The 20,089-nt window shown below is 59.7% G+C and overlaps 1 protein-coding gene across 38 annotated transcripts in view; it reads right to left on the bottom strand.

Moving 5' to 3' along the window:
• Positions 1-974: 974 nt before the first annotated feature.
• The window catches only part of ANK2 (ankyrin 2), a 209,661-nt gene continuing 190,546 nt past the window's right edge, over positions 975-20,089 (bottom strand). For 20 of the 38 annotated variants that reach the window (XM_070416839.1, XM_070416850.1, XM_070416867.1 and 17 more), the window contains 11 exons: positions 19,594-19,668; positions 16,914-17,045; positions 15,661-15,804; positions 13,661-13,928; positions 12,277-12,538; positions 9,921-10,013; positions 9,427-9,510; positions 9,194-9,358; positions 7,261-7,443; positions 5,437-5,528; positions 975-2,743 (listed from right to left, as the gene is read on the bottom strand). In XM_070416839.1, coding sequence (XP_070272940.1) covers positions 2,560-2,743; positions 5,437-5,528; positions 7,261-7,443; positions 9,194-9,358; positions 9,427-9,510; positions 9,921-10,013; positions 12,277-12,538; positions 13,661-13,928; positions 15,661-15,804; positions 16,914-17,045; positions 19,594-19,668 — 1,682 coding nt within the window. In that variant the 3' untranslated portion in view covers positions 975-2,559. The remainder of the gene's footprint in view (positions 2,744-5,436; positions 5,529-7,260; positions 7,444-9,193; positions 9,359-9,426; positions 9,511-9,920; positions 10,014-12,276; positions 12,539-13,660; positions 13,929-15,660; positions 15,805-16,913; positions 17,046-19,593; positions 19,669-20,089) is intronic. The other 18 variants (XM_070416870.1, XM_070416843.1, XM_070416856.1 and 15 more) reach the window with 1 other exon arrangement.

Raw genomic sequence — 20,089 nt, 5'->3', positions numbered from 1 at the left:
GGATGGACCCCCTCCAGCCCCTGCCCCTCTCCCTGAGGTCAGGGGTGGGGACGGGTCTCCTGCCCAGGCCTCTCCTCAGGTGCCTCCCAGAGACCAGGTGCGGAGGGAGGGGCTGGCTGGTCAGGGATAAGGAGACCCATCTCCCCTCCGGGCCCTGCAGCCGCTGCCCCGAGGGCTCGGGAACTCCAGGTCCCAGCGGCCTGGTTCCCCGGGGCCACCACCTGCAGGAGGCCCACAGGCAGCCGTGCAGCTTTCGTGCTTTTCTGCTCCGGTGAGTAAGCCGGGTCTGGCAGGTGGTATTCACCCTCAACAGCAAACTGCTCGCTCACCTGCCCGCCCGGACACCCCACACACCTCCTGTCTGGCCATCCGCCCGAGAATCAGGGCCCGGGCTCGAGGCCGGGTTTCCCGTGACCTCTGCTTTGCCGGGTCCCGCAGTTTCTCTACATCAAGTTTCTAGGTTCTTTGTAGCCAGACTTGAAAGATGGAGAGAGAAACGGGGCACATGGAGGTGTGTCCTGAGACCCAGGGCCTCAGGACAGAGCTGCCCACCGCAGCCCCCCGCCCCCAATTCCGATTTCTGTCACCAGGGGTCCCCACACGAAGCCCTTGCTTCTTTCCTTTTGTGTAACAAGCCCACGGAGCTCTCAGGACAGGGCCCGGCTCCCGGCTTAGCCGCTCTGGGCAAGGGCACATGTAGTTGAGATAAAAACAACAGCAAAGCCAGGCCGGCCTGGCTCAGGGGTTGAGGGTCGACCTAGGAACCAGGAGGTCAGGGTTCGGTCCCCGGGCGGGGCACAGGCCTGGGTTGCAGGCTCGACCCCCACTGTGGGGCGAGCAGGAGGCAGCCGACCCATGACTCTCTCTCATTCATGTTTCTCTCTCGCTCTCTCTCCCTCGCCTGCCTCACAGGTCACGGCTTCTCTCCTGAAGCCAGAGCTCGGGGTGAAGACCACACGTCACTGCGGCACGCGGACACTTGTACGTTTTATTTAGGTTAATCAGCCATGGTACACGGTCTGCAGCTATGTGTGGTTAGTGGTGTACTTTCCCCATTAACTGGTACATGCCTCATAGATATATTCAATTAGGGTTATCGCCATGGGAACAAGATGCTGATTCGTCAACTGAAAATGCACTTCTTCTCACAGGATTCAAGTTTTCTGATCACACAGCAAAATTCAAAACAAAGGTGAAGAACGTCACACAGACGTCACCTGCACTGCGAGTTACACAACAGCCACGCTTTCCCCACTCAGGGAGGGTCCGAAGGCGCCGTCTCCACACCGGCTGCCGGACGAAGCTTCCTTCCTGCCCAGAGGCCCCGCGCGCTGGCACTGGTCCTCGTCGTGACCTTGGGAGCAGTGACTCATTTCTGCTTGACAGGAAAAGACCGGCTGGAACCGGGAAGGGCTCCATCCGCGAGGAGAGAGCGGGTCTGTTTATAAGTCATCTCTGCTGGATACACTTCTCTTCCATAAATAACTGATGCAGAGATGCTCTGTGCATAGGAATATACTTGCAATAGGCCGCCCGCCCTCTGAAACGCACACCCAGGGAGGCGCACACAGGCCCCCCCTGGTTCCCAAGGGAGTCTGGATTTCAAATAAATAAACCCCAAATTTCAACCAAAACGAAACTGGTGGTGATGCCTCCATCTCTCCTGCGAGCTCACCGCCCCGGGGAGGGAGTGGAAACCGCCACCTCACGGAAGAGGGTCCGACTTGGGAGGGTTTCAGATGCGACATGCAGGCGTCAGTGGAGAGTGAAACGCGGAGGAGAGGAGGGAGCCACTCCCCCACGGCGAGGAGTCTGGTCTGTGTGTCGTGGGCAGATCCTGTTCCCAAGGTTGTATCTACGGAGCCGCGGCCGGAGGAGGGGCCACGGGTAAGACAGCGCGGTTTGCTCAGCAGCAATGAGATCTGGAGACTACAGCGTTACAGCTCGTCGATACCCTGCCAACGTGTCCGAAATCAAAGACCTGAAGACGCTAGGAGGCCCCGGGCAGCTGCTAGCACCTGGATGCCCTGCTCCCTGCCTGCCTGGGGCCGCCATGGCTGTGCTGGCGGCAGGACGGGGTGGTCGAAGGTGCCTCTCCTGCAGCGGCCGGGCGGGGCGTGCTGTCCTCCGGTTGTGTCCGCAACCCCTGAACTTGCCATGTCCAGCGCTTCCAGGGCCCCTGCTCCGGTGCCCACGTGGGGACCCCAGGCAGTGGCTCCCACCCACCGTGTGCTCATCTGAGCGTTTTCTATGTACATGGTACCCGGACGCCCTTGCGGGACGCCTGTCGCCTGCTGTCACGGGAGAGTCTGTGGGAGCCCAAGGCCGAGGGCCCCCGTGGAGCCGGGCGAAGTGGAGGAGGGTGAGTGCCAGTTCCCAGGGCAGCCGGAGGCCAGGAGCCGGGACCCAGCACCGGGGAGGAGGCTCTCTTTGGTCACAAATTAGCTGACAGTTAAGGGGACACTAACCAGGGAGCGTGTGCTCAGCGTGGGGGGCGGGGGGGGGGCAGGCAGGTGTCTCACAATCGGAGCCGTGGGCTGAGGGTCTGGGGAGCCGGCCTCACGTGGCTTCCTGCTCCAGGTCGTCCCCGCACAAGTGCCGCAGGAGCTGCTGGAGGTCGCGCTGGAGGTCGTCCCGCTGCAGGGCCTCGGGCACATCCTCCAGGGACTCCAGGTGCACGCGCTTCCCACGCCGGTCCCTCACCACCGCCCGCTTCTGCGTGCGGGCCTTACGGAGCGTCGTCCTGGGAGGAGACCACACAGGGTTAGGCCTGCTCTGCGGACTCACCGCCCACCACTCCGCACTGGCTCAGGGGAGCGGCTCATCCCAAGAGCGACCCCACGCAGACAGGCTGGGAAAACCACGAGAAATGCACTCAAAGCTCCGTGGCTTCCGTTTAGCCTCACGGGCTGTGAGGTGCTGCTGCGGTGGCTGCGTTACTATCCCGACCCCGAGTGAAAACGATGCCATGTGACCAGCTCAGTCTCAGGCCTCACCGTCTACGTGTAAATGCACGCCTGCACCCCACAGTGTGTCTGAGCATGTTTCATGTGTAGGCCTCACCATCTACATGTAAATGCACGCCTGCACCCCACAGTGTGTCTGAGAGTGTTTCATGTGTAGGCCTCACCATCTACATGTAAATGCACGCCTGCACCCCACAGTGTGTCTGAGCGTGTTTCATGTGCAGGCCTCACCATCTTACATGTAAATGCACGTCTGCACCCCACAGCGTGCCCGGAGCGTGTTTCATGTGCCAGGCCTCACCATCTACATGTAAATGCACGCCTGCACACCTCAGTGTGTCTGAGCGTGTTTCGTGTGCCAGGCCTCACCATCTACATGTAAATGCACGTCTGCACCCCACAGTGTGTCTGAGCGTGTTTCATGTGTAGGCCTCACCATCTACATGTAAATGCACGCCTGCACCCCACAGTGTGTCTGAGCGTGTTTCATGTGTAGGCCTCACCATCTACATGTAAATGCACGCCTGCACCCCACAGTGTGTCTGAGCGTGTTTCATGTGCAGGCCTCACCATCTTACATGTAAATGCACGTCTGCACCACACAGCGTGCCCGGAGCGTGTTTCATGTGCCAGGCCTCACCATCTACATGTAAATGCACGTCTGCACTCCTCAGTGGGTCTGAGCGTGTTTCGTGTGCCAGGCCTCACCATCTACATGTAAATGCACGTCTGCACCCCACAGCGTGCCCGGAGCGTGTTTCATGTGCCAGGCCTCACCATCTACATGTAAATGCACGCCTGCACACCTCAGTGTGTCTGAGCGTGTTTCATGTGCCAGGCCTCACCATCTACATGTAAATGCACGTCTGCACTCCTCAGTGGGTCTGAGCGTGTTTCATGTGCCAGGTGCTATTATTATAGACAAATAAGGAAGCTGAGTCCCAGAGAGTTTAGCGATGCTCCAAGTAAAACCACAGGCAGGTCCGGCAGGGCCGAGTCCAGGACCCCGTGCCTGAGCCGGGGGAGCCCTGCTCACAGGCCTCACAGGGACCGTGTGGGGCGGCTGGTTGGTGGGCGCCACCAGCACTGTCCTCACAGATTCCCAGTGTCCAGAACAGGGGGTCTGCCCTCCGCGACGTTCTCAGCACCTGCCTGGCACCTCGATGCGTCTAAGACCACCTGGAGCTTGGGGCTCCTGGGCCCCTCGCCCCTCCTCCTGCCACCTATCCTCCCCCGTGACAGGAGCTGTTTTCCATCTGCGAGCACCTGCAGTTGGTTCCTCCTGATGAAAAGGCCACATCAGGTTCCAAAGGTGGAGACCACGATTTCCTAACTGCTCAGCACCTGCATTTCTTTTTCTCCAAAAAGGCAACTGTCTGACTCTGCCAGGAGCTCGCAGAGGCCTGTGTGGCTTGGTGTTGGGGACGGTGTCCATCCCAGGCTGTTCCCTAAAGGTCGGTGCCGCACGTGGGACGAATGTGCTATGGCCTCGTGCGTGTCCCCTGGGGGGACGGATTCACTCTGCCCCGGGGCCGAGGGGACATCCCGATGGGGTGAACGCACCTGGCGAGTCGGGACCCAGGCCCACAGGCTGTCCGCATCCTGGCGGACGCACGCACTACAGTGAGGACTAGGGAGGAGCTGGTCTGGAACCCACGCCCAGGGGGCCCTCCTGAGCGGGCTGTGAGCCACGGCTCCTCTGGGTGGCCCAGGAGCACCGAGTGCGGACACAGGCATCCTCCGTGTCGCAGGGGCGTGAGCTGTGTGAGCGTCACACGTGTCAGCTCTCACTGCGGCTGCTCTCCGTGTGCTCGAAGGGGACCGACAGAGCCCTTCCCTCACCGGCTCTCCGTGTGCCCCTCGAGGACCGCTGTCCCTTCTGTGCGGGAAGGGAGGCGCACAACAGGACTTGTGCCCACGGGGACTGTGCTGCGAACCCGAGACCACGTGCTCCGTGCTCACAGGGCTGCGTGGGCAGAGCCCAAGGCAAGGCGCCAGCGACCACACGGCAAGTTGTGAGGATGCCACGCGGGCGCCGCGCAGTGAGGCTCCTCCACAGGCGCACATGGCCCACACGGCTGCTCATGGCTGCTCACACTTCCCGAGCTGACTGAGGTGCCGGCTTCAGCGTCGCCAGGACTCAGGCCCACGGCCCACATGCAGAAGCAGGACCAGCTCACTCACACGCAGCACGTGCTGTTAAAGGACGATGTCCCGAGACTGAGCTGCAGGCAGTGCACACGGCAAGCAACCTACGAGCCATGACCAGGCTCTCTCCATGCCCGACCTGTCGGCACGGACGCCCACTGCTGGCCTCCACGGAGCAGGGGTGGCCGAGGGGACAGGCTTCCACGTCCTCACACCTGGTGTCACCTGACTCCCTGACCCCGGAGGCTTTGGGGTGTGGCCCATTTGTTTTCTTAAGTTGGAACAGGGTTAGTTGGCAAGGAGCACGCCGTGCTACCCAAACCTTTTCACGACTGATCCGTCCTCTCTCAGGACTTCCTCCTCCACTAAGCTGGGAGCGTGGACTTTCTCGTGGCTGCCCGTGTAACTCAGAGCCTGAGGGAGACACCGAGACGTCACCACGCGGACCCGGGCACGAGGCTCCGCACAGTCACAGCCGAGGAACAGACACGTGGGACTTCGGGGAGATGAGACGCACGCTCGGAGCAGATGAGCGGAGTTTCACTTACCCGCCCCCCCCCCCCCCCCCCCGCCCCCATGCGGCTTCATCACCTTCCTTCCTCCATAAAGGTTCACCAGCATCCATCCTGCCTCGGCTTAGCTGCCTGCTCTCCCCACCCCTCCCCACCTAACCCCTCCCCTCCCCACCCTCCCCTCCCCACCCTCCCCTCCTCTCCCCACCCCTCCCCACCTAACCCCTCCCCTCCCCACCCTCCCCTCCCCACCCTCCCCTCCCCTCCCCACCCTCCCCTCCCCACCTAACCCCTCCCCTCCCCACCCCTCCCCACCCTCCCCTCCACGGTGGAGACTAAGGACCAGTGACCACGGAGCGCCAGGTCACCGGCTGCCATGGGCAGGCCCTGGCCCTTCCAGGAGTCTCCGTGCGCACTGCAGGCACCAGGAGGCCGCAGGTCACGTTCAACGCGACAGCAATGAACGTCTAGCACCTCCCCAGTCATACCCGCGGGGCAGCCGGTCCGGAACGCGGCGCCCTTCCTCTCGGATGGGGCAGGTACTGGGCACCCTGTCGGCCCTCACACCGGGCCGGGCCTCCAGGGCCAAGAGGCGCCACGTGGGCTCCCGGGAAGCCCCATGCCCATCAGCCACCGACCCACAGCTCGCTGATCCCACAGTTTGGGTTTTGGAATCGGAGTGAAGGTTGTGACCCTGCCACTGGGGACCCGATTCCTAACGCCTGGAAGTCAGAGCTCAGCTATGGCGCTGGTGCCGTCTCTGGGCGCATCCGGGACCATTCCTGACCGGGACCGGGCCTCTCGAGTTCTCCCCTCACTGATGGGTGAGGAGTGCATGTCGCTGATGGTGTGGGGGGCACGTCACTGACGGGGTGGGGGGCACGTCACTGACGGTGGGGCACGTCACTGATGGTATGGGGGGCACGTCGCTGATGCTGTGGGGGGACACGTCACTGATGGGGTGGGGGGCACGTCACTGATGGGGTGGGGGGGCACGTCACTGATGGGTGGGGGGGCACGTCACTGATGGGTGGGGGGGCACGTCACTGATGGGGTGTGGGGGACACGTCACTGATGGGGTGGGGGGGCACGTCACTGATGGGGTGGGGGGCACGTCACTGATGGGGTGGGGGGGGCACGTCACTGATGGGGTGGGGGGGGCACATCACTGATGGGGTGGGGCACGTCACTGATGGGGTGGGGGGGCACATCACTGATGGTGTGGGGGCACGTCACTGATGGGGTGGGGGGGCACGTCACTGATGGGGTGGGGGGGCACGTCACTGATGGGGTGTGGGGGGCATGTCACTGATGTGGGGGAGACACGTCACTGATGGGGTGGGGGGGCACATCACTGATGGGGGGGGGCACGTCACTGATGGGGTGGGGGGCACGTCGTGTCTGTGTGGCCCACGAGCTCAGGAAACGGATGCTGACTCAGCGGCGCCCCCGGCATCGGCTGTGAGAAGCTCTGAGGTGGCGGACGAGCCCGAGGCAGCGGAGCCCTCACTGCACAGGCCCCTGGTTAGGCTCCTGGCTGGGCCTCTCTGTGCCCGAGAGGACATATGAGAAGGACGCACGGACAAGCCTTTCCTTACAGACACGGCCACGGCCGCACGGGGCTGCTCCTGTACCTGCTCGAAGTCGTCTTTGGCCGAGGGAAGGTCAGGGGCGACATGGGGGTCCCCCAGATGCTTCTCCATCCTCTCTCCACGCACCACCGTTGTCTTGACGACTTTGCTGACACGGCGGCCCTCCACGGGCTCCGCCTCGAACTGCGAGGCCTCGCACAGGGCGCCGGGCTCGGACAGGGCCACCTAACGGGCAGGGACACAAACACAGCTTCTGAGGCCAAGGTCACTGCGGGGCGTTGCTCTACAAGGAAGCCCGCCCACAAAGGCTGCAGAGCTCCCCCGGGTTCCAGACACGGAACTTCGGGCAGAGCAGCAGCTGGGAACGAGCCCGTCAGCACCGATGGTGTCCCTGTGGGGGCTCTGTGCGCTCGGCCCTCTAACCCTCATGAGTCCCTCAGAGGCCTGTCGGGAGTCCGGTGAGGCGTGCAGTGGGGACCCCCACCCGCGCCGGCTCTGCCCCGTGGAAATGGTGGCTCTGCATCCTGACGGTCACGCGGCCCAGGAGGGAACGCTCCGGATGTGAGGAGCCACAGGCCCGACTCCAGAGCACCTCCCGTGAGTCACGACAGACGCGTGAGCGTGTGGAGGAAGCAGAGCGGGACGCACAGGCGTGTGTCAGAGAGAAGGGGCCCCTTCGAGGGCAGGCGAGCTGCCCAGGTCCTGGCTGGGCTCCGAGATGCAGCATCTGCTGTGGGCACCGCACACAGGCCTCCCCGCACACTGCCCCCTGCACACAAGCCAGCCCTGGGCCTGACGTGGTCCTGCTGTGGCCCATACGGACTGAACAGCCACAGGGACGGGAGGACCACGGCAAGCGTTGGGCACGCGTGCCCCTGGCGGCTGGCTGCAAGCTCTGGCTCACCGTGGGGGGAAGTGAGTGCCGCCGAGACCTGCGAGAGGGAGCCATCACCTTGGCCAGGTCCCACTCGCACCCCATGTCACACCCCACGCCACACGTCTGTGTCACACTCCATACACGTTCAAGTCACACATCTGTGGCACACTCCACACACGTCCACGCCACACATCTGTGTCACACTCCACACACGTCCACGCCACACATCTGTGTCACACTCCACACACGTCCACGTCACACATCTGTGTCACACTCCACACACGTCCACGCCACACATCTGTGTCACACTCCACATACGTCCACGCCACACATCAGTGTCACACTCCACACACGTCCACGTCACACATCTGTGTCACACTCCACACACGTCCACGCCACACATCTGTGTCACACTCCACACACGTCCACGCCACACATCAGTGTCACACTCCACACACGTCCACGTCACACATCGGTGTCACACTCCACACATGTCCACGTCACACATCGGTGTCACACTCCACACATGTCCACGTCACACATCGGTGTCACACTGCACACACGTCCACATCACACATCTGTCACACTCCACATAAGTCCACGTCATACATCTGTGTCACACTCCACACACGTCTACGTCACACCTCGGTGTCACACTCCACACACATCCACACCACACATCTGTGTCACACTCCACACACGTCTACGCCACACATCTGTGTCACACTCCACACATGTCCACGCCACACATCTGTGTCACACTCCACACACGTCCACGCCACACATCTGTGTCACATTCCACATACGTCCACGCCACACATCGGTGTCACACTCCACACATGTCCACGCCACACATCGGTGTCACACTCCACGTGACATGCTCGTGTCATAGATCTGTGTCACATGCCACATCACACACCCACATCATACAACCACGACTCTCCACCTCACACGTCCATGCCATACACCTGTGTCACATGCGTCACATGCCTATGTCACACCTCTACATTACTCTTGACACCACACGCCCACAAGTCCACACCACACGTCCACACTCCCCAACATGCATGGCCGTCAGCCTCAGCCTCGGGACCTCACCTCCGCCTGCTCCGTGTCACTCCTCAGCACCACACGCTTGATGACCTTGGAGTAGGCGTCTGCGTCCGCGAGGCTGACGGGCTCCTGGGGCTGCCCCTGCACGGTGACCTCCTCCCGCTCGGTGCCATCCGAGGACACGAACCGCCGGATGACCTTCCTGGTGACCTGGGGGGACAGCACCCTGAGTCTTGTCCTGGAGCCACAGGACGGGGCCTGGGGAGGGGGGGACGTACCTTCTTCACCACCGTGTGCCCGTGCTCGTCCACGTATGTCTCCTCCGTGACCGTTTCTGGGGGCAAGTCAGGCACGTCGTCTCCCTGCAGAGACAGGCCCACATCAGCGGTGGCCCTGGCGGGGGGGCACCGGCTCCCAGGCCACAGGGCACACGTGTTAGCCAGTTAGCGGAGGCAGAGAAGCGTTACCGCAGGGCTAGGCCCCGACACAGAGGTTTGCAGAGAGAAATGTAGGTGCCGCCATGCCCGGGGGAGCTCCGACCAACGTCAGCTCAACACGCAGACACGTGGACAGAGACGGCACACGGGCGCGGAGGGCGGGCTGCAGACGTCTCAGCGCCCCCGCTGTTGCCCGGGAGCAGCCACGCGCATTCCTCGGCAACAGCACTCGGACCGTCCGTGGCTGCTCCCCAGGCCGCCAGCGCATGCAGCCCGCGGCCCTGGGCCGCCGTGTGTGGTCACTGTCCCAGACGTGTGGCCTGAGCAGCTGGTACCTGAATGATCACCCGCCGGCGGACAACCCTGGTGGTGACCAGCGCCTCCTCATCGGAGCTGGCTTCCAGCTCGCCCAGCTCGGCCGTGAGCTCCTGCAAGCGGAGGCAGGTGTTATTGCGCCAGGGGACGCCTTTGCCACAGGCCCGGCGTGAGCTCACACGTGCTCCTGGAGGTTTGTTCACTGCGCTCTGGGGCTGCGCCAACAGGGCACAAAGAGCTGCACACGAGGCTCGGGCTTCACAGAGAGAGCATGGCTTCTTGTGCAGCGAGCGAAAAGAAACCCTGGCATCCAGTCTGACCGAGGCCCTGGACAGGACCTGCGGTGAAACCAGTGCTTCTCACCTGCCGGGACTCTCGCTCCTGCTACACACAGGTGGGGGCACAGACCCGCCCCCGCCCCTGCCCCCCGCCCGCTCTCGGGCTGCGGCTGGAGTGCCTGTCCTTGGTCTTGCCATGTCTACTGCTGCTGCAGATGCTCCCATAGACCCGGTTCCCTGCGCCTCATCCAGGCAAGGATGGGCCTGCGGGGCCTGGGGTGTCACACCCACTCGCAGAGTCCAGCCAGGATGGAGCCAGACGTGACCTCAGATTACAACATACGTCCTGGGAGCCACATGCCAACTCTCTCCCTGTGGAAGGTTTCTCAAGGACAAAGAAAACAGCTACATGCCCCCACATACTTTAAAATGCCACTGATGTTTCTAGATTCCTTTCTGCTGCAGAAAAAGACCTCAAATTTAGACCAAGTTATACACAAAAAATGCTCAGGAACCTGTTGCCTAGAAACCGGGCTGGCAGGAACCCACAGACATTCTATCCTCAGAGAAGGGTCCTGAGGGGTCAGGGTCGTGAGAGGTCAGGGTCAAAATCAGAAGCAGAGCGCGCGGAGGGGCCTCCCCAAGAATAAGGGGCCAGGGCCTGAGTAAATGGGCAGGCACGGAATTGACGTGCCAGAATGTGTTTATGTGCAGAGAACAGACTAAATGCAGGGATTTACCAGATAACTGTTCCAAGTCTAGACTTCAATTAGCTTATGGATTCTTAGGCTCAACTTGGCAACTTTTAAGCCCAGGCATCACCTGAGTTCTTTTACTAGAATTGACCTCAGCCAACTCTAGCGAGATGAGCAATTCTCTACAGAGGCCGAGATAGAATAAAGACCCATGTGGGCTGAACTCATTATTTTGTAACTGCAGAAACGGGGCTTCTCATGCCAGCTACACTCTTCGATGGCTGCTGCAGACAGATGTCACCCTCATCCTATCCTATATAATAAAACCCTAATATGCAAATCGACCGGTGGAATGACCGGTCGCTATGACATGCACTGACCACCAGGGGGCAGACGCTCAAGCCATCCCTACACCCACACCTCAGGATCACAGCTGACGAGCGCAGCAGAGGTGGCAGGAGCCTGTCCTGCCTCCGAAACAGCGCTAAGGACCCCTCGGGGGTCCCGGACTGCGGAGGGCTTAGGCCGGGCTGAGGAACCCCCCCCACCCCAGTGTATGAGTGTCATGCACCAGGCCTCTAGTAGTAAAATAAACCGATAAATGCAGCTCTTCAGCCCAAAGATATGTTGAATTATTAACTTTCCCCCCAAAAGTTTTAATTCTTTCTTCTAACTCATTCTTTCTCACTAAGACAGGCATGGATCCTTTAAAAACACTTTGACATATAGAATGTTTTTGAATTCTAAAAGGAGAAACAACACCAATTTGCATTACATTAAATTGAATTCAAACAGATTCACACTTTGTGTAGGAGAACGCCTACGCCTCCTACATTGTTGCTGAAAACGCAGCTTCTCCCTCTGCCCCCCAAGTTCAGGATCCTGTGGGGAGGGATGCCGGGGAGCAGTGAGGGGTAGGAGCCATTCAGACCTCATGTGGGGAATAAACGGTTTACGTGAATTCCTATGGGTCTCCACTCCCCGCTCCGAGGGGAAGGGGCGCAGCTCCATCTCACCTGTGACACCGGGCAGCAGCAATGCATGCGGGTGGGAAGCCCCTTTGCCAAGCCATCCCTACACCAACCCCCCGGGCCCAGCCTGTCCCGCACCTGTCACAGCGGGTCCCAGGCCGCTAAATGTGAAAAGCCACCTCAGGATGTGGTTTCGGCTGGTGGTCATTTTTCTCAGCAAAACGGTTTCCAGTGATAAAATGTGGGCGTATGTGAAGTGGCGAGAATGGCACCCAGACCATGGGTTCTACTCACTGGAGCCCCAACTTAAAAAGGATGGAGGTGCACACGGTCCAGGCTCCCTCACCCGGTGGCTGTGCAGGGAGCACATCAGCCTCAGGGAACAGCCAGGAGAGGCTGTCCACATGGCGGGAAGGGCAGAGGGCTCCTCACCTTCTGAAACGCCGAGTCTGCATCGAGGCTCTGGAAGGCCGGTGGCTGCTCATCGGCCGACTCCACGATCACTAGGCTGTTCCTCCTCGGAGAGCCGGCCTCCCTGAACTCCTCGGGCTCCTGCACGAGGGGCGAGTCCGCCCGCTCCCGGGGCGGCGGGGCCGGCTGGTGGGGCCTGTCCTCCTCGGGGGTTCTGCTGGGAGAGCCTGGGGCTGCCGTGGCCTTTGCGGTGTCTGGCCCTGGTGTCCACGGGCTAGTCACACTGAAAGGGAAGGCCGGGTTACAGCGAGCAGGTGCCCCCTGCCCGCCGAGACCAGGGCTGCAGAGGGGAACACGGACCCCCTTCCTAGTCACGAAGGTCAAATAGGTTAGTGCATTAGAATGACATGTAAGAATCCCACGCAATGGGCAGCGTAGAACGACAGCTCAGGGTGCAGCGTGGCTGAGAAAGATGTTTCCAAAGGCTCACGCAGGCACGCGAGTCCCATCTCCTCCCCCCTCCCAGCACAGACACCGTCCTTTATCCTTCCTTTGCTGCCTGGAGGTGAGTGAAGAGTCAAGAAGGGTTCCCTAACGGATCTGTAGATAATAAGGCTTGCGAAGCAAGAATCAAAATTTGGCAAAGTTTGTGAAAAGCAATAAATGCACCCGCGTGAACACGGGCACCGGGCTGATCAAGCAGGGAGATTCTTCCTCCGGGACACGGCAACTTGGGAGGAAGCTCTGTGGCCTGGAAGCTGCTTCTATGGCTGTGGAGGGCGTGACTCGGCCGTGACCTCAGTCGTTTTCCTTTCCAGGGAGAAGATTCTCTGCTTTCTCGGCTCCTTTGAAACCCGCGCTGCCACTCTCTGCCTCTGCGCCTGGCCTGGCTCCCTCCCCTCTCTGCCCCCTCCTCCCCCTGCTCTGTGCCAGCCCCTGCTGGACAGTGGCTCCTCCGGAGAAGAGACGCTCACTGCCTGTGTCGGCCTCAAGGCACAAGTTCACAAAGGGCTGGGACACTGTCTCAGCCTGCAGAGGGGCCAGCATTCTGTGTCCATGCGCCGTGCTCTATGGCCCTCCCTCCTGTGAGCGTCTGTACTGCCGCCTCAGCCACCTGGCTGAGCGGGAACCAGGGAGCCCCCCCACTCCACAACGCCCCCCCCCCGCCCCCCGCCAACCTCCCAGCGCCGCTCTGCTCACCCTGCTGCCCTGCCACCCCAGGCCGCCATGCGCTCCCACGGAAGGAATCTCAGTGCAAACCACCCTTTCCCAGGCATGCCGAGCTCCCACCAGGACAGGCATTAGGAGCACGTAACTCTCCTCACTGAGCCCTGGCCTGTGGGGGTCGTTAGGAAGGCCACCGTCTGCACCCCAGCCCCTGCCCACACTGTCCCCGGACACTCACCAGCACTGCGACTGCGGCCCAGGGGCCGGCTCCTCGGGCGTCCCTGTCCCCGCCAGGCCCCCGCACACCCGCTCCTGGGGGAGGCGCTCCCCAGCGGGGCTGTCCCCGTCCGTCCTGGAGGTGCCATCCTGGACCGTGGAGTAGCCGATGGAGAGGTCTTCGTCAGAAACGATCGGGGGGTGACCACAGGCCTCGCCTGCTCTGGACGCTGCGTGCTCATGGGCCTGCGGGTGCCGCGCGGGCAGCTCGTCTTGCAGCACTGAGAACCCTGTGGAGGACAGCGGGTCAGGAGCGGCTTGACGCCCGGCCACGCTGGACACCTTCCTGAGCTCCTGAGTGACTCCACATGCCCGTCCTGGGGGGGGAGGGGGTCCATAGCGCCAAAGCTGACCCAGATTCTGCCTGCCTTTGACGTGCAGGTCCTGCGGGGCCGCGCAGAGAGGAACCCACAGCCATGCAGAGGCTGGGCCACAGGAGCAGAGACGGAGGGCGGGAACGAGGAGCTGCTGAGGGGATGTGGAGAAGAAGTGAGGCAGGAGCAGCAGCAACAGCTGAACGCTCTGCAGGTGAGCAGGTCACTTGGGGCTGTGGGTGCTCTGGGGGCCCCTGCGCGAGGCCCAAGGCCCGGCGCTCTGCGTGAGGCCCGACACCCTGGCCCGGCTGCTGTGAGGGCTCTGGGAGGCGGAGGCGGAGGCGTGACGGCCCCACCCATTTACTCACTGACACCTGACAGCCGGGAGGAGCCGGGAAGCCCTTCCTCATGGGACTGGAGGGCAGGCAGTGGGGAGGCCCGGAGGGCGCCTGGGAGCGTCTCTGCAGACCCACGGGGCTGAGATGGGAGGACTGCCCACGCAGGGACAGAGGGCGGCCTGAACTGGGGGGCACGTTTGCCGTCACTGAAACCCATGCAACTTGAGTGCTGCCGAAGGACAGAGCAGGAAGCCGGGGAAAGGCAGAGAAAGAGGAGCAGAGCAGGGGCGGGTGAAGAACGTTCTAGAAGGAAGGGGCTGGTTCTGTGCGTCAGACGTGACTAAAGGCAAAGCAAGAAGAGCATGGGAGCCACGGGAGGATTCACCACGCGGCATGAGGCCCTGGCCACGCGGTGGCCACCTCTGTTTGGAGGTGCCCCAAGAGCTGACTTGGGGAATAGGCGGGGAGCAGATTCAGGGTGTCCACGCTTTTGAAGAGATCACCTGTCGCCGGGCTGATTGTTCCTACTTTTTCTAAGAAACACGAAGCCTGATCCTCAGCTCAGAATGAAGTAGTGAGCCACGCTGGCAGCGTGAAGGAGAAGAGGAGCTGTGAGACTGAGAAGAGAGGAGAGGGAGGCAGAGTGAGCTGCCTGGGGATGGAATGAATAGGAACTTTGATGCCAGAGGTCCTAGTGGGTCTGAATCACGGCTGGTCTGGAGCAGAAGGTGAAGTCAGGGCCGCGCTTCCTGGGCGAGGGGAGTCGTGGGGCCACGGAGACAGGCACAGTCTCGTGGGCACAGCACAGACGTGGCAGCTGAGCTGGTGGGAAAGATGTGGAGCTGAGGGGAAGCACTGGTGGGTCACCCCAGTCCGTGGCCGGGTAGACAGAAGGTCTGTCCCCTTCAAAGCCATGTTGAAACCAGTCCCGAGGTCGTGGCCAGCAGGTGGCCTTTGGGAGGGAGGGTGCTGAGGTGAACCTGTGGGGGTTCCTGCCTGAGAAGGGCGAGGGCACAGCGGGAGGAGGCATCCCCAGACTTCCTGTCTCCACGACAGAGAGAAACCTCTGCTTTAAGCCACAGTTTTTGGTGCTGCCTTCCAGCCAAGCTGAGCCTCTGATGAATGAACAAGGAGTGAGCGGCGTGGGGCACCTCTCAAGGGCAGGGAAGCCGCAGGGCAGCAAGGAGAACATGTGAGCAGCCACGGCGACCCCCCTCTAGGCAAGGGAGGCGGGCCCAGCTGCTTGAATTAGCCACAGACGCACACGCAGGCACACGCACGCACACACACGCGCAGGCACACTGCCCGACCTTCACTGTGGTCCAGCGTGATGGTCTGCTCCATCTCGGCGTAGCTGTGGTTGGCGCGCTCCGGGAGCGGCTCCGTGCTGGTCTCCAGGAGATGCACAATGTCCATGCGGTTGATCTTGGTGAGGCATTCGACGAGGCTGGTGTCTGGGATGTGAAGGAAAGCATGGATTGCATGGGGGCATGCTCTTTTGAAAACCACCTTCCTTTAGCTGCCTTACTAAAATGTTGGTATTTGTACAGGAAACAAGCCCAAATAAAGTTATTTGTAAAAAGAAGCAAAAAGACAAACAGCAGATAAGCAGGAAAAGTGTGAACCGGCCTGGGTACAGCCTCGCAGTAGAACTGCCAGGTAACGGACAGGACCCCCGTCAATTCTGAACTTAAGACAAAAACCAAAGACTTGTTCAGCAGGAGCACAGCCCCCTATGGCATGGGATATGCTCGTCACAGGAAAAGTGCTTGCTGACTCTGTGAAGGTCAAGTCTAGCGGTTCCCTCTCTTCTTATTGGTGAAATCCTGCAAAGGCCCCCAGATGGTGAGGGGAGGTACGGAGACAGGTGAATAAGGGGACTCTGGCTGGAGCTGTGGAGACGCTCAGGGAAGCGGCCTCTGGGACCAGCAAGGGTGGGAAGTGTACGTGATCGCCGAGGTCAGATGGTCACACACAGCACTGGGAGAGTACCTGCTCCCCCCAACGTAAGTTATTTAGCGGTACAGGCAGGAGGAGCAGGAGGTACAGTCACTGCCAATAAAACACGAGAATTAACACAACTGTGTCTATCATCAACGTTTAGAAAATGTAGGACTTTAATAACATTCCTGCCTGGCTGCTGTGGCTCAGTGGCTGAGTGTCGACCTATGAACCAGGAGGGCAGGGTTCGATTCCCAGTCAGGGCACAGGCCTGGGTTGTGGGCTTGATCCCCAGTGTGGGGCGCGCAGGAGGCAGCTGATCAATGATTCTCTCTCATTGCTGATGTTTCTCTCTCTCTCCATCGTCTTCCTCTCTGCAATCAACAGTCTATTTTAACAAGTAACGTCCCTGATAGCAGCCAGGGCTGCCGCCCTCCCCCCAGTGACACTGGCCACAGGAACCCAACGCAGGGGTCTCAGGACCAGAGGTTTTAGAGACGCTGTGCATGTTCTTGTGGCGGCAGCCGTGCTCGGCACCTGTCATGTGACCCGACGGAAGGGCAGGAAGGCGCGTGTGGGACGCCACCTGCTGCCCCCCGCCCGTCCTGCCCGAGCCGCCTACCGGTGGCGAGCTTCCCGTCCCGCTCCAGCCAGTACTTGAGCAGCGCGTGGCTCTGGTCCTGCAGGGAGTTGGGGTTCTCCACCCGGATCTGGTGGATCTGCTCCTCGGAGAAGTCCAGCTCTCTGGCCAGTTCTGGAAGAGAAGCCGCCGCCTGTGAGCGGGAGCCTCGGAGCTGGCACCCCCACGCCCGCCGGGTTCTGGGCAGGGGCTCTCCGTGCTGCACGTGACAGGACCACGGTCCCCACGCAGGAGCACGAGGTGCACACACCTTTGCTCTTCTGATGCTAGTTCTAGACTTCCCTTAAAGCTGCATCCAGAACTGTTCACTGTCCTGGTGGAAAGAGTAGGTTGAGGGTCTGGTGATAAAATACGTGTTATGTGGTCCCGTTTAATTCCAAAATGCAGACGAGACCATCAGTGCCGACTCCTACTCTTAACCAACATTATGGGAAACAAACCACTGCAACAGGAGACGTGGGCCGCTCCTCGGCCTTGTCATCCTTCAGGACAGACGTCTTCAGCACCGTCATTCCTGTGCTCAGCACTGCACTTGGCACACACTGGTTGTGGCTGTATGACGGTGGCTGAATCAATTCCTGTCTCTGACTTGATGTCACGTAATAGTCTAGGAAGACTTGCCCTAGGCTTGTCCTTGTCAACACCGACATGCTGTGTGGATGCCTGTGCTCTGCAGGTGTGCGTGTGCAATGAGAGGTCTGCCTGGAAGGGCAAGGTGCCAATACCTTTCAGAATTAAAATGTAGCCCAGCTGGCGTGGCTCAGTGATGGGGCATTGGCCTATGAACCAGATCACGGTTTAATTCTGGTCAGGGCACATGCTTGGGTTGCAGGCTGGATTTCCAGTCGGGGGGTGGGGGGGTGTGCAGAAGGCAGCCGATCAATGATTCTCTCTCATCATTGACATTTCTCTCTCTCCCTTCCTCTCTGAAATCAGTGGATTAACACCCACACACACACACACACACACACACAAACACACACGCACCCTTTTACCCAACAATTCTGCTCCTAGCACGTGCCCTCCAGCTTTGCTCACAGAAATATCCCAGTGCACGCGTACTGATCACATTAGCAGGACACAACCACGTGCCCAGCAGTGAAGACCACTGGCAGTTACAGCACCTCCACAGAATTCAATGGTCATTTAAAAGGACGAGCTGGATGCGTCTCTGGTGATGGGCTATTTATGGGATTTAAGTAAATTTGCTTCTTTTTAAATAAGAGGCATGCATGTGAGCACTGCATGTTTTCTGAACGCGTGGACGTCCCAGCAGTCACCTTTGGGGTATCAGGTCAGAGGACCAGATGTAGGCAAGAGACTTTTTTACTTTCCATTTTCATACCACCGTGTGTGGTTGTAGGGTCTTACTTTTCAATATGTCTAATGATATTACATTTAATATGTATGTACATATAAATCTAAGAAACAAAATAGCCCTGGCTGGTGTTTTTCAGTGGTTGGAGTGTCGGCCCATGAACCAAAGGGTCGGTCACAGGTTCGATTCCTGCTCAAGGGCACCTACCTGGGTTGTGCAGGTTCAACCCCTGGTCCCAGTTCGGCCGCTTGCGGGAGGCAAGCAACCATGTCTCTTTCACATTAATGTTCCCCCCCACACCTCTCTCTCCCCACCCCACTCCCTCCCTCCCTCTCTCTCCAAAATCAATGGAAAAATATCCTCTGGTGAGGATTAACAACAACAATAGAAGGAGGAGGAGGAGGAAGGGGGAGGAGGAGGAGGGAGGAGGAAGAAAGAAAAAAACAAAATAAAGTAATTCTGAATGTTACCTATTCAATAAGTCAACCAGGGATATTTGCTGTCCTTCCTTCCTCTGAATTCCTCAATTAAATAAATCTGATCAGTTTTTAAAGAAAATGGCTATTCTTCCTGCTTCTAGTCACTTATTGCACGTTACTGATTATCTTTGCTATGGGCATTTTGGTCTCCTATTCATCAACAAATCTTTAAGAAACTTAACGACGACAAACATTAATTTTACACCATTTGTTTCAATCAGGTAGTCACAAGTGATACAAGAGGAAGTCAGACCAAAAAAAGGGAAAGAAATAAAAGAAAGCCAGAGGCTGTAACCTGTCCAGCCCGGGCGAGGTGAGAGGGAGCCGTGATTTATAAATCATACTGATCTCGGGATTCACTTTTCCTCAGTAAGTCACTGAACATGTATTATAGTCCCTACTCTCAAGCATCCCCATTTCTCACAGCCACACGCACTTCAGCATTCGCCCAGAGCCACCGTCAGCACCGCTCTCCACGGAGACCGAGACACAGTGTCCAAAACAAGGAGCCCTGGTCAGTCTCACATGAAACACGAGAGCGACCTCCGGCAACGGTTTTGAAAATCAGCCCTCTCCCCGAAGTTCAGTGCCCACAGCCGCAGAGGGGTGCTGTGGGGCGGGCACATTGTTAGACTCTCCCATAGTTTCCTACTGTCCCGAGTCCCGGGGGCGAGAGGCCTGCCCCAGTTCCCAGGACGTCCACAGAGCCCTGGTCTCCTACCCTGCAGTGTATGCGCCTCGCTGTCCCTCGGGTCTTCCTCAAGGGAAGGAAAAGGAGACTTTTCTCGTTGTCCATGACCCGTGGCTGAGGCCACCTTGTATTCCCAACCAGCGGGCTTTGTTGGAAAGTGGCCGCTCGTGTTACCTGTCCAGCTGAAGCCCAGGTGGTCGGCGATGTAGGCCAGCCGCTCCTCCATCCGCTCCTGCGCATCCTGCTGATCTGCACAAGGTCAAGAACAGAATGGCCATGGCTGTCTGTGCCGGGAGAGGATCCCGCACTGACCATCCACAGAGAGGAAGTCACTTGTCCAAACAGCCGATGGTCGCACCATCACCCTATTACCCTTACATCACCGAGTGTGTGTGCCTGGCTTCTGGAATGGAATGGGAGGAAGTCTGAGACATCATGGAAACCACGTGCTTCCCATCTCTCCAATCAAGACCAGTCCCTGCACGAATTCTGAAGCTGTGATTTCTAGCCAGCGTCACACTCCCCTTCCCGATGGCCCCAGAGAACACTGGCCACCAGGAAACAATCACCCTCCTTGTCAGATGCCCACGAGCTCGGAGCTGGGCTGCAGATGCAGAGGGAAGGGTCAGGCCTCCCCTCGCTCCGGGCCGCACAGGTCCCTCCCACCGAG

The sequence above is a fragment of the Myotis yumanensis genome, unplaced genomic scaffold (assembly GCF_028538775.1).
Source record: "Myotis yumanensis isolate MYYU_CA2020_CCGP unplaced genomic scaffold, mMyoYum1.0.hap1 SCAF_5, whole genome shotgun sequence".
Lineage (NCBI taxonomy): Eukaryota > Metazoa > Chordata > Mammalia > Chiroptera > Vespertilionidae > Myotis > Myotis yumanensis.
Note: the sequence above shows the minus strand (reverse complement) of the source record. Positions and strands in the feature narration are given on the sequence as shown.